This window comes from Diabrotica virgifera, chromosome 1, assembly GCF_917563875.1.
Source record: "Diabrotica virgifera virgifera chromosome 1, PGI_DIABVI_V3a".
NCBI classification, from domain to species: Eukaryota; Metazoa; Arthropoda; class Insecta; order Coleoptera; family Chrysomelidae; genus Diabrotica; species Diabrotica virgifera.
The window spans coordinates 39,017,124-39,030,990 of NC_065443.1; the positions used below are offsets into that span (position 1 = coordinate 39,017,124).

Here is a 13,867-nt window from a genome sequence, read left to right on the forward strand (position 1 = left end):
CAATAATTTAATTGGAACGTACACAAAAGTTTGGGGGGGTTTGAAGGAACAAAACCCCCATAAAATTTTTATGGGGTGCACAATTTTGACTTTAATTTTTTTAAGATGTTGCTGCCATAAGAATGCTACATGTCCATTTTCAATAAAAAATCTAAGAGTTTTCGATATATGAAAAAAAAATCGATTTTCAATTTGTAACTTCAAAGTGCTGTAACTTTTTTTGTGTGCACTATTGTATATAGGTAAGTGAGGTTCAATCAACCTATTTTTGACCCTAGAATCTGTGTTATAATTTATGAACAATCTTTTCGGGACACCCTGTATAGGGTATGCTGTTTAATATAAACATATTATTCAATGTCATATGTAGGCCAAAATCAACTAAAATAATACAACACTATGTGTGATTACATGAAAACAATGAGAATTTTATTAATGACAGTATCTTGTCTAAGTATATTGCCGGTGTTGGTGATGTGTTGTACATAACCACGACATATGAAGGGAGATAGATAGGAAACCCTAATAAGAATTGAAAGCTAAATAAATTTTATACGCGATAGACTAGTAAGATACAGGGTGTTCCATTTAAAATAAGTAAGTTATTACAGATTGAATTTGTTAATAGAACAATCTCATATTTTGACCACCCTGTAAGAAACTTTGTTGCACACCGAGGCGAATAAGATGAACCACCCTGTATAGTCTGTTCCAACGAAAATTTGACCCCCCCCCAGAAATTCAGAAACCAAGAGTTTCTTCAAAATTAAAAAAAAACACGTCAATTTTTAATCGAAGGGGGACGAATTTTCATGCAAAATTCTTGCCCTCAAATCTAACCCTCTACTGCCCCGCATCGACTACCACTTTTTTTAAATAGCCAAGTGTGGTCGATTGGCACATCATTTGAAAGGTAATTTTTTTTTTCTCTAAACGACGCTCTATTTTTTTTATTTATGTAATAAGTTTGAAGATAATTTTGAACAAATTTATTATAAATTAGTTAAATCCAAAATTATCTTTAAAGTTATGCCGCAAATTAAAAAAATTAGATGGTCCTGTAGAGAAAAACAAATACGTTTCAAATGATGTGCCACTCCACTACAGTTGATATTAAAAAAAGTGTGTGTGTACTTTGTACGCACGTAACAAGTTATACTTCTATTATATAATTTCAACGAAATAAATATACTTTACAGTTTATTTGTATTTTATTTAAATATTAAACTAACTTTCTTACCTACCACTTTCAAAAAATTTTTATTAAAACAATACCAAAAATTAAAAAAAAAAGAATATGAATCGTCCGGGATTTGAACCCAGTACCTCTCGATCTCTGGTCCAATGCTCTACAAACCAAGCTATCAAGCCCCGTCTACGTGATGTCTCGGATATAATTACACATCATGGTGACAAATAGATCAAGTGAAGTATAAAAATGTTATAATAGATATTTTATTATCTTACTCCCGAGGAAGACCAATCCAAAGACACAAAAATTATAATAAATAATACATTTACTAAAAATACTAATATATTCTTTTAATGACTTATTTGCGCTGATACATACATAACTTGGAAGATTAGCAACGAACTACATACTGTCTGTGTGCGCATGCGCCCAGAATTATAAAATTTCACTCTCGATCGTAAAGAAGTATAACTGCAAAAACTGGGTGTTGATGCGGGGTGGGGAAAGGGACGAATTTTGCATGAAAATTCGTCCCCCTTTCAATGCAAATTGACATGTTTTTTTAATTCTGAAGAAACTCTTGGTTTCCGAGTTTCTGGGGGAGGGGTCAACTTTTCGTTGGAACACCCTGTATATTTCCCAGTTATGTTTATAGCACATAACTCTCTAGCATCGTATCTCCTATAGCAGGGTCACCAATTGGCGGACCGCCGTCCGCATCCGGACCGTGGGCTAGTTTTGTGCGGACCGCCATTAAATTCAGAATATAGTATTTGGCAATTTTGGCTATGTTTGGCTCAACTTATGTCTGCGAAGCCGTTTTACCAAGAATGAACTTTATTAAAAATCGGTATAGATCTCAGCTAACAGATGAATATCTCAACTCCCTAATGAGAATCAGTTGCACTAAACTCACTCCAAAATTCAGAAAGGTTGTACATAATAAAAAATATCATTTCTCTCACTCATCATTAAATTTTGTAAAGAGTTTTCCCCTTATTGTTAAACTTATTATAATCATTAATTTTGAATTTAAGTGAATTGTAATATAAAATTGTCATGTGCGTGTTTCTCTCCTATATGTTAAGTGGGAGTTCATTTCAGGTGTGCATTTAATTAATATAGTTGTTTTCAGATTTAATAAATTTGCATCCAACAGCTTGTATTGAAACTAATGTAGAAAAGATAACATCTTTACCATTTTATATTATGATTACTTATTTTAAATTTCTGTTTCAATAACTGGATTTAAATGAAGATAATAACTATGTACAAAACTGAAGGTGTCTAAAAACTTGAGAAAGACGTCATTAAGATTCAAAATACAAATTCTTAACTTTTAAAAAATATTCTCAATAATAATTTACAATACTGCTATGTTGAAAATATACTGATAATAACATCAAAACAATACACAATGAATTTATATTTTATTTACTGTACCAGGAAAGTATTCAACTCTATAGGTGTATGAAAAATTTTCTGATTCGGTTTCTTTGCGGATTCCTGTTCAAAAATGTTCCCTTTAATCAAATCAGAAGAGTGCCGAGCGAAACATTTTTTTTAAAAAAGGTCTCTTGTAATTTTCTCGAAAATCGATATTTTTCGAGCTGTAAGCGATATAACATCTGAAAAATGCGAAAATACGCATATTCGATTCTTGAAAACTCATATGTAAATTATTAGTTTTCAGGTGGCCAAGTACCTAAATTGAAGTTTATACATTCAATTTCAGGATACTAACGAGTAATCGGGGCTTATTTCAACATATACCGTTGTTTTTAATTTTTAATTATACGCCTTCACTCGGCTTTTAAGCCGCCGCGCGTCGCTGTTTAAGGTGCGTCTCTGTCGCACTTATAGATCATTATATTGGGTCTACCCGAAAATCCCGACACACATGAATCTCGAAACCCCAAAATCCCGACACGCTAGAATCCCGACAAATCAAAAATCTCGCCAGATTTTCAAAGCTATAGTACATTGTATCTATCTATTTTTGTTACTATCTATCTTCATTATAAAATGAGTGTTTAATAATTTTCTCTCTTAAAATACCTAAATAATTAGTACCCCTACTTTTTAGTAAGTAATTAATTTTTCAGTTTCAATACTCTATAATATATTATGATTTGGTACTGCATTTGAAAAGGAAACAGTATATAATCTAAACGTAATGGTCGGGATTTTTAAAACGTTTTTATATACAGTAGGAAAAATGAAAGAATACCCATGAACGAACATATAAAACACGCTGTATTTTCCTGTCACCGTGTCACACAAAAAATTGGCCAGCGCAAGTACATGTAATAATTATTGTTACATGTACTTGCACTGGACAATTTTCTTTGTGACACGGTGACAGGAAAATACAGCGTGTTTTATATGTTCGTTCATGGGTATTCTTTCATTTTTCCGACTGTACTTGGCTTGGACTTTGGCACTATATCCGCAAATTTTGTAATCCATTTTAAAATAGTTCTATGCTACAAAGGCACCTGAAATTTTCAGAATAGTTCAGAACTAGCTAACAATGCAATATTTAACTGCTATTAGGTATATGGATAAATAGTTTTTTTTTAATTTCAAACCATTTTAAAAATGTGACTAATGCAATGATATCTAAATTCCATTTTAAAGTACGTTAATAAATCGATAGATGGTGGCTCAATGGTAGAGCATTAGACCGCAGATCGAGAGGTCCTGAGTTCGAAACCTGGCTGTTGCTTACCTTTTTTAATACATCATTAAAAGTTAATATACTTAAAATTCATATTTTATAAGTTAATTATTTATGACATAATATTTATTTTAGTATTATTTATACTCTTAGTATATAGCACGTTAGAATTACATGCAGTTACTTTATTTTGACCACTAAAATTTGGTATAAGTAGATAAATTCAGAACGAAGTATATGATTTAAACATAATTATCTATAAGTAGGGTAACTTACTGTTTCTTACGGTGAGTTTTAAAAATCAAAGTTGTCTTTCTTGGCATTTTATTGATGTAAAATCCAACAAAATGAAACTTTGTAGCTAAATAGGTAGGTATACTCGTCGTATCAGGTACTCGGTAACTTTTACAAAACACGTTTTGTAACAAAAATATTAATTTCGTTTATATTTGTAAAATTTAGCTTATGCTAATAGCACTTTTAATTTACGAAATAACTCAAAACTCGATCAAAATGCAACAACAGCTCTTGTACAGATGTACATACCACGGAAAGGTCGCAAACAAAGTAATATCTAAAAGGGGCGTAATTGTCACAAAATCAAGTCGGTCAGTCACAGCGTAGTTTGATTTTACATAGTCTATTTTGAAATCTAAATAATCTACGTCAATAGCATATACCTCGATGGTCTACTACTACTGGACAAGATAGCGGGCTTTCATCCAGGAGGCCCGGGTTGGATTCCTGGTAACGGAAATCCTTTTTCAACGAAAACTTTTCGTTTATAAATTTGCAAAAGTCTGTGTGTTATTGCGTCGCCGCTCCTGCAATACTTAGAACAGATGTATCGATGGATTCTTATGTAGTTTTGTCTCCTGAATCCAAATCTGAAAACGGCATTTCGATATCTCTAACGGTCTTCGAGATAATCGACCTCAAAGTCTAAAATGTGACGTCACAATCCGGTTATCTCCTACCGACGCACTAAATGTCAGCTCAAATGGTTGATTAGGAAGTAGGCTACTTTTTTTTTAAATCTCGATTTGCCAAGCATAGGTTGTTTACATTTGAGTTTGACACTTCGTGAATGTCAAACTAAATTTTAAATTAAGTATTAATAAAACATCAATGGCATTTGATAGTGAATTTAATTATTATATAAAATAAATAAGATGTTCAAAAATACAATTTGAGTATAATATTTTAAAAGCAATACTTTATTAACAGTTTTAAAAAGGTTTATACCAGTATAAATACGGCCTCCCCTTTATGATAAATGGACTGTTCCATTTCTAGTCGTTCGCTAAACTCAACACAACGTGACACAACTGGCTAGTGGTTGTAGAAGGTAATTTTGTTGTTTTTTGGGAATTTTGCCGAAATTGGCAAAATTACTAATTATTTAGTATCTAATAATTATTATTAACTATTTAGAAATGATTTTTTTGTCGAATTGGCAAAATTATTGACTAAAATCACTAGTCAGTATTGTGTCTGTGTACATGTATGCATCCTTCTAATGAAAAAAAATATTTGAAGATTTTTCTCAAATTATGGATACCAAGAACATTTTCATTTATAACTCTTTTATTTTTAATTTGACAAATAAAAGTTATTCTTCATAAAAAGCTCTTCATGTTCTAAGATTTATGATGCAACCATCATAATATATAGAGTGTCCCAAAAGTATGTAGTGGAACGGTCGAATATTTCGCGAACTAAACATCGGATGGAAAAACTGAAAAATACGTGTTTCAATCATTTTCAAAAATCTATCCAATGACACCAGACACCAACTCCCACTACACCCCCTGAAGGGGGGGGGTAACTTTAAAATCTTAAATGGAAACCCCTAGTTTTTCTTGGCAGATTTGGATTCGTTACGTAAAAGTAAGCAACTTTTATCCAAGACATTTTTTCGAACTGTGGATAGATGGCGCTATAATTGGGAAAAACGATTTATCCTGATACCATGGATAAATTATAGAAACGGTCTAATATCTCGAGAAATACACTGCCAAATAAGAAACCAAAAAACAGGTTTTTAATATTTTTCGAAAACCTATCGATAAACACTAAACATGACCCTCCAACCCACCCCCTGGAGGTGGGGTAGGGGGTAACTTTAAAATCTTAAATAGCAACCACCACTTTTAATTGCAGATTCGAATTCATTGCATGAATTGCATGAAAAAGTAAGCAACATTTATTCGAAATATTTTTTAAAAATGCTGATAGATGGCGCTAATAAATCGTATTTTTCCAATAAAAGCGCCATCTATCAACAATTCTAAAAAATGTTTCGAATAAATGTTGCTTAGTTTTTCATGACAAATCCGAATCTGTAATAAAAAGTGGGGGTTGCTATTTAATATTTTAAAGTTACCCCCCACCCCACCTCCAGTGGGTGGGTTGGAGGGTCATGTTTAGTGTTATTCGATAGGTTTTCGAAAAGTATTAAAAAAATTTGTTTGGTTTTTTATTTGGAAGTGTATTTCTCGAGATATTAGACCGTTTCTATAATTTATCCATGGTATCAGGATAAATCGTTTTTCCCAATTATAGCGCCATCTATCCACAGTTCGAAAAAATGTCTTGAATAAAAGTTACTTACTTTTACGTAACGAATCCAAATCTGCAAGAAAATATAGGGGTTTCCATTTGAGATTTTAAAGTTACTCCCCACCCCACCTCCAGGGGGTGTAGTGGAGGTTGATGTTTGGTGTCATTGGATAGATTTTTGAAAATGATTGAACAAGTATTTTTCAGTTTTTTGATCCAATGTTTAGTTCGCGAAATATTCGACCGTTCCACTACTTTTGGGACACCTTGTATAAAATTTTATTACTTTTATACGAGATATTATATAAAAAATATGAATTTCGATCAAGAGTAAACTACCTTTATAGTTCATAACATTTAAATTAGAATGATATAATGGCACATTAAAACATAACTATTAATTCTAAACTACTTTTCATAATAGAAATTTTCCATATTATGAATTAAAATACGTAAATATACAAAGTTTTCGTTATGACAATGCTCGCATTTTCAGCTTGTTTATTTTTAAAATTGACATTTTGATTTGAAAAATAATTGTTTTTATTAGACTTTTATATTGTGTCCTTTAAATAATAAAAACGTGTTATTATAAAAAGTTATTTTTTTATAAAAGTGTCATTATTACTTATGCGGGGATTGTGGCATGCCAAGATTTTAGCACGTCGAGATTTTGTTATGTCGGGATTTTAGCATGCCGGAATCTGGAGTGTCAGGATTCTGGAGTGTCGGGATTCTGGAGTGTCGGGATTTTGGCTGTCAGGATTTTGGCTGTCAGGATTTTGGCTGTCGGGATTTTGTGTGCCACCGCATAATATTATACATACTACTTATGCGAAAATTTCCCAACTAATACTTTTGACATTTATTAAAATTTTATAATTTATTATTAACATATTTTTTTATAATTTATTTATTCAATTAATTAATGCCATTGTGCTAATTAAATACGCTAACCATATAGTGCGATACGCACCATATAGTGTGACACGCACCATATAGTGCGATGTGCCGCCACGGCAGCTAAGTACCGGCGCAAATTGATCCTAAGCAGACACAACCTGGCACCGGCGAGTTGCGTAGACCGTTCTGCGCATCCTACTATCAGTTCATGCGTTCGCAGGTCGAGCTTGGGAAGGTTTGTCATCGACGTACAGTTTTCTTGGGCTTGGGACGGGTGACTCAGCGCCAGATGTTAATTTTTACGTGTTTTTGTTTTGCGAGATGGAAATATCTGAAATGAAGCGGCGATATATTTTACACTATCTTGAATGAATAACATTTTATTGCTCTGTTGTATCAATCAGCACTACTCTACAAGTTTTCGTTTATTTGTTTTAATATGTATTTTATTATATAATATAGTAGGCGCAATAGTAGGGAATATAATATATCTGATTAAAACAGTGAATTATTTACATGTTAAGTATTTTTAATTTCTTGTGAAGTATCTAGTTAGTGTGGCTTTAGCCAATAAATCAAAGTTATGCGTTTACAAGAGCATATTATTAGAAAAATAAGGACTACCATAATGTGTCATAATTATAATCTCCTTTATACAGATCAAAAAATTGTTTAGTATGTATTTCTAAATCCACACAATCATTGGAAAATGATTCATGGTAAAAAATATTTATTAATGACACTGTTATCGACAAAGTCGCTCAATTTTAAACTTGTCATCATATATTTATTAGACTTTTGTTTATCGTTAAAAATTAAATGATGGTTGGGAATTGTATTTTTTGTGTGATTTAATATTTTATCAAAAACATAATCAGCAAAAATCTTATTTAAAACATGCGAACCGTTTTTGCAATCACAATCAATGCAGTGTTTAACTTATGCTTGTTATTATAAAGGTATGTAGAAATAAAATACTCAGTGTAAGATATCTTTTTATGCACCCGCTTATGATCAAATTCGATGTTTTCAAAAGTCATACCGCTACGACTACTAGGGACATGTAAGATATTTTTAAAACGTTACTAGTTACATGTACGGAACTACCGTTTTTTAGTTGCCTACTCAATTCAGTACAATGATCAGATACATCAGTATTTTGTAATCAGTATTTGTACTCAGTACCACTGAGAATACTTATTTTGCCCGTCTCTATTCGTTACGGCGACAGCCGATGGTCGGGTTAGCTTGTGTTTAATATGCGGCACGCTAGAAAAATAACTGCACAGGTCACCCGTCCCAGCGGCGCAGGTTGTGACTCGCTTAGGTTCAATATGCGCCGGGGCTTAGGGTCGAGTGGACGAGCATAATAAACAATTAAAAACAACGGTCTAAATAATTGAAATAAGCCCCGACTATTCATCAGAATCTTGAAAATTAATGTTTATACTTCAATTTAGACACTTGACAACCGCAAAAATAATAATTTAAACATGAGTTTTCAAGCTTGAAAAATGCTTATTTTCGCATTTTTCAGATTTTAAAAAACTCAAAACACGAAATTTTTAGGAAATGACAGATCTTTTTTGTTTAAGATGAGAAAAAATGCTAAAACATATTTTCGGAGGCAAAAAAGGTGATGTTTTGAATTTATTAAACAATTTCTGCCCAAAAATTTTGCCCGGCATCCTACCGATTTGTTTATAGGGGATATTTTTTAACAAGAATCCGCAAAGAAACCGAATCAGAACAACCAGATACAGGTAGCATTAAATCCGGACCCCGGAAGTGCCCTTAGATTGGTCGTACCATCTCAGGAACCTTCAGGGGTTCATGTACAACAAATTTGCTTATTAAGGTCAATGATAATAACTATGATCAAATGCATAGTTTACGATTATATAAAAGACATACAGACTTTTTTATATTGTCTAGTATAAATAATAAAAACGTGATATTATAAAAATAATTATTTTTCAAAATAAAATGATAATTTTAAAAACAAAAACAATTCAACGGCAGGAATTGAACCCGGGCCGCTGAGTGAAAGCTAGGAGCCATTTACTCTACGCCATTAATAGATATAAGTCACGGAGATAAATATTTGGCATATAAGTTGTATCGTTTCTCCATCAAGTTTCATATTTTACCTTTTCTTGCCTAAAATCCCCGGTTTTGAGCCAGCTGACACATCATTTGTTAATAAGCTTTGGAACACCTAACTAAATAAAAAGAAAACAGCCATGCTAAAATGCTCCGGTCAAATTTGACACTAACTCCCGGGCTATAGGCAGATAGACAGTTTGGAGTAAAATGTACAGAAAAATGAAAATGTAATGTTATAAACATCACATGTTTATTAATTTATATTTAAATGAATATTTTATTCTAGTTTCTATTGCTTTTTCTCACCATCTTTTTTAATAATAATTTTTTGATTTTTGTCCATATTTTATTCGCATTCAATTCTCTAAACGCACACCGATCATTACAGTATTTAAAACTCATTTCGTTTACACACTTTTTTGAAAAAGTGACTGTAGGGTGCATCACTGTTGACGTAGTAGGCAAAATGGCACAACACGGCGCCAAACACGCAGACGGCCCAAGGTAATGTTTTACCATCTATTAAATATCTCAGCCATAAACGCTTTCAAAATTTGGAAAATTAAAAAACAAAATTACGATGGAAAACATTTGGATGCCAGGCGAAGTTTTTTGATAGACTTAGGACAGGAATTGGTGAGAGAAAATGTTATCTACAGATATCAAAACACAAAATAAAAAAATATGAAAAAAAATTTTTAAGAAACGCTTTTCTTTAGTTACGAGTGCCTAAAATTAAAAATATAAAAAATCAACTAAAAAGCAAAAAATAAAAAAAATTGAAAAAATCTAACACATTCGTCAAAGAAAAGCGTTGCGCATCTTCATCGAATAAACGGTTTCCGCCCCACGCTTTTCTTTAACGAATGTGTTAGATTTTTTCAATTTTTTTTATTTTTTGCTTTTTAGTTGATTTTTTATAATATTTTTAATTTTAGGCACTCGTAACTAAAGAAAAGCGTTTCTTAAAAAATTTTTTTCATATTTTTTTATTTTTTACTTTTTAGTCTTACACTTTTCAAACATTAAAATATATCGTCATGTTTATTAAAATATGTATTAAACAATATGATGTAGGTACAAACATGAAAAGTAGTCGGAATTGGCAAAAAATTTGAAACTTTATTTCATAACGTAAACAATTAACGTAAAAAATGAAATTATGTATAGTTCATATAATTAGCTACAATCTGTAAAAGTTTCAAGTTTCTTCATTGTAAAAAACGTGAGATTTTAATCATTTTCCGTTAAAATCTTTTTTTATTTAGACAATTAATAAACATAAACAATTTTTTTATTGACTATTCGTGTACTGTTTCCGCGAATGCATATGTCTGCAAATTTTTAGTCATTTGCATTGAGCAAAAGGCAGTCAAATTAACGTCCAAAGATTTGACCCAAACGATTGAACTAAAGAAATGTGTTTAAGAGAAAACAGTAGCGATCAACAGGTAGCAAAAACGCGTTCCAAGATTGCGGCTGTAATTTTGAATATTTTTTCGAGATATTTGGCACACATATTCGTAATATAATCAAGAATGGTGGTACAGAGCCCAATTTGAAAAATATATTAATATGTGGAAATTACTCTGTAATTAAATACAATATTAAAAAAACGAGCCTGTACCGCCATTAAGAAGAACAAAAAAATACACTTTCTTCAAATAAACTTTTTTATCCGATGCCTAGATTTTGTGTCATTTTGGAACTACTAAAATTTTTTATTTCATTATGGAGGAGCGGTACAGCAAGGGATAAGGGCTTGCAGCTTGGTGATACTCCTCCATAGATCCCTACCAAAGGGCGTTGATGTCTAATAACGGTGTATATATATTATGTATTATCTTCAGGTGGTATGCAATGTTTTAACAAACCTTTGTTTCAACAAAATATTTTTTACACCATAAACAGCAATCCAATCTCTATAAATAATTCATAAACCCTCTGTCTGTAACATTTTTCTAAACAAAAATTCTTGTAACGCTGGGTCCCACGTACAGAAAAATTTATCATGCCTTAAAATTTTTAAATTAAGTACTGAAAAGTTTAAACCTTTAAACAATAAATTTTTGTGGGTTATTTTTAGACTAGCATCTTGTTAGTAAAAAAAGCTACAAAAAAGTGCTCATTGGTTTAATTACTGTTTTATTAAAAAATTTAACCGCGGGAACCTAAAAAATTTTCTGCTAAAGAAGAGTAATATTTAAAGTAAAAAATCCTAATACTAAAATTAAGCTATCGTCAAGAATAAACTGAAATTATTGATCTATAATATAATCCTTAAACAGTTGCCACAGAGACCATTGAATTTTCTAGACAAAAGAATCCGTTGCATACTTCACACATAAACCTAGTTTTACATTTTGTTTGGTTTCAAAATCTTTGCATCTTCCATGGGTTTTATTTTCATTAAGTGGATCAGTATACTTAAAACACAATAACGCTGCAACAGTGGTTTATTATAGCCCTCTGAGTACAGACTGTCACTCTCTGGGAATACCTAAAATGGAAGGCCTCGAACCCCTAGGCGCTCAGATGGAAAAATAATCTTTTTCAGTCCACTAGATACAGACAAAGGGTTAAAAATTTAAAATCTACAAGTACTTGTATATCTATTCTCTAACCTATGTTATAATAAATTCACCTTAACATACAATTAATTTGTTATCAGTTTATTCTAGCATCAGTTTCAAACAGTTTGAAATCATCAGCTAATAGTGGACCAGCACGAGTAGAGGGGGACAGCACTGGTGACTGTATTATGTTTTCTCACTGACCCACTGTTTGCTGACGGTTTCTGACTAGTTTGACTGTTTGCTAGAACAAACCTAATTATTAATCAATGTTATTTACTTACTTTCTTCACTTGTTGTTGGCTTTTCTTCAAATGGAGTACACTTATGTTCATCTTGTTCTACTTTGATGTTTACAGGAAATTCGTTTAAGTATGAATGATCAAAGGTCTCGTATGAAGTTTCTGTTTTAGGTTCTTCCTTTGTTTCAATTTGGAAGCCATCCAAAGGATCAACCAATGCCTCATTATCTATTTCTATTTTATAAGTTTTTTCACTATCTTCTTGTTTTATATCCATGTTATTAAATAGTCTCGATCAACGGCACCTTAAATTTAATGTGAAATTAGAAAAAAAAATATTATATAAATATGTCTTTGTACTCACAAAATTACGGGATCTATATTTTTTTAACGGATATTTTTTCTAGAAATTCTCTTTTGAAAATTATCTACTTGTTTTGACTTAACATCAAGTTGTTGTTCTGTCCATAGATAAATAATATTTGTATATAGTATTGTTCTGTCAAGTGTCAATGTGTCAACGCCGTGGCCGTCAACGGTTCTGTCTTCTGTCATGTCACTTTTCTACCAATGTTGCCATATTTTCTAAAAATATTGTTTCTTGCCAAATTTCGTAAATACATAAAAAATAATTTTGTAAAAAAGGACATCGCACACATCTTATGGAAAATATAATGTCACTCAAATTCAATAAAATTTATACGAATAGATTCGTTTTAAATTAACGGTCAAATCTTATCATTGCGCCAACTCCATATTTTCAATAAAGAGCAGAAATTGATATAAATAAATCTGAAACCAATGGATACGTACACTTCGCGTCAAAAAAAACTGGTACAAGTCTTATAACCGAAAATCGTGTTTTTCTAGTTGTGTAAATTGGTCTTGTCACATATGTCATTCTTATTTCTAGGCAACGTTGCCAGTCCAACTAAAATATTATATCAAACCAGCTAAAATCAGGGCTGTGCGGCAGATCGCAAGTTTTTAGTACGTTTACTAAAAATTAAAACAACATCGAGCAATCTCGATTAGTCAGTCACATTTATTTAAACATGCATCCTAAAAAATTCTCTTATTAATTTTGTAATGTTCCATCATCTCATTAAGTACCCATAAATAAATTCGTGTTCTATCATAATTTATGACAGATATGACATGAATGACAGATAATAACTCTAGACATTACGTACACTCGATGGCCCGGATTACGTACACTCGATACGCATCGTATCCGCCATGTTTTCCCATAAGGCGCTACAGTAAAACATGGCGGATACGATGCGTATCGAGTGTACGTAATCCGGGCCCTTATTTAATCGAGACATACAGTCGGAAAAATGAAAGAATACCCATGAACGAACATATAAAACACGCTGTATTTTCCTGTCACCGTGTCGCAAAGAAAACTGCCCTGCGCAAGTACATGTAATAATAATTATTACATGTACTTACGCTGGCCAATCTTTTGTGTGACACGGTGACAGGAAAATACAGCGTGTTTTATATGGTCGTTCATGGGTATTCTTTCATTTTTCCTACTGTAGTTTAATTTAAAATGGAGAAATGTGAAGGGTTTCTCGTAAAGTGTAGCACAAAACTCTTTTAG

At 31.9% G+C, this 13,867-nt stretch overlaps 1 protein-coding gene across 3 annotated transcripts in view; it reads right to left on the reverse strand.

Annotated features, from left to right (window-relative positions):
* LOC114335949 (zinc finger protein 239-like) overlaps window positions 1-12,722 on the reverse strand; it is a 39,353-nt gene extending 26,631 nt beyond the window's left edge. For all 3 annotated transcript variants that reach the window (XM_050650461.1, XM_050650558.1, XM_028286253.2), the window contains exons 1-2: window positions 12,623-12,722; window positions 12,301-12,563 (exon numbers count right to left, since the gene is read on the reverse strand). In XM_050650461.1, coding sequence (XP_050506418.1) covers window positions 12,301-12,535 — 235 coding nt within the window. In that variant the 5' untranslated portion in view covers window positions 12,536-12,563; window positions 12,623-12,722. The remainder of the gene's footprint in view (window positions 1-12,300; window positions 12,564-12,622) is intronic.
* Between the last annotated feature and the right edge of the window lie 1,145 nt (window positions 12,723-13,867).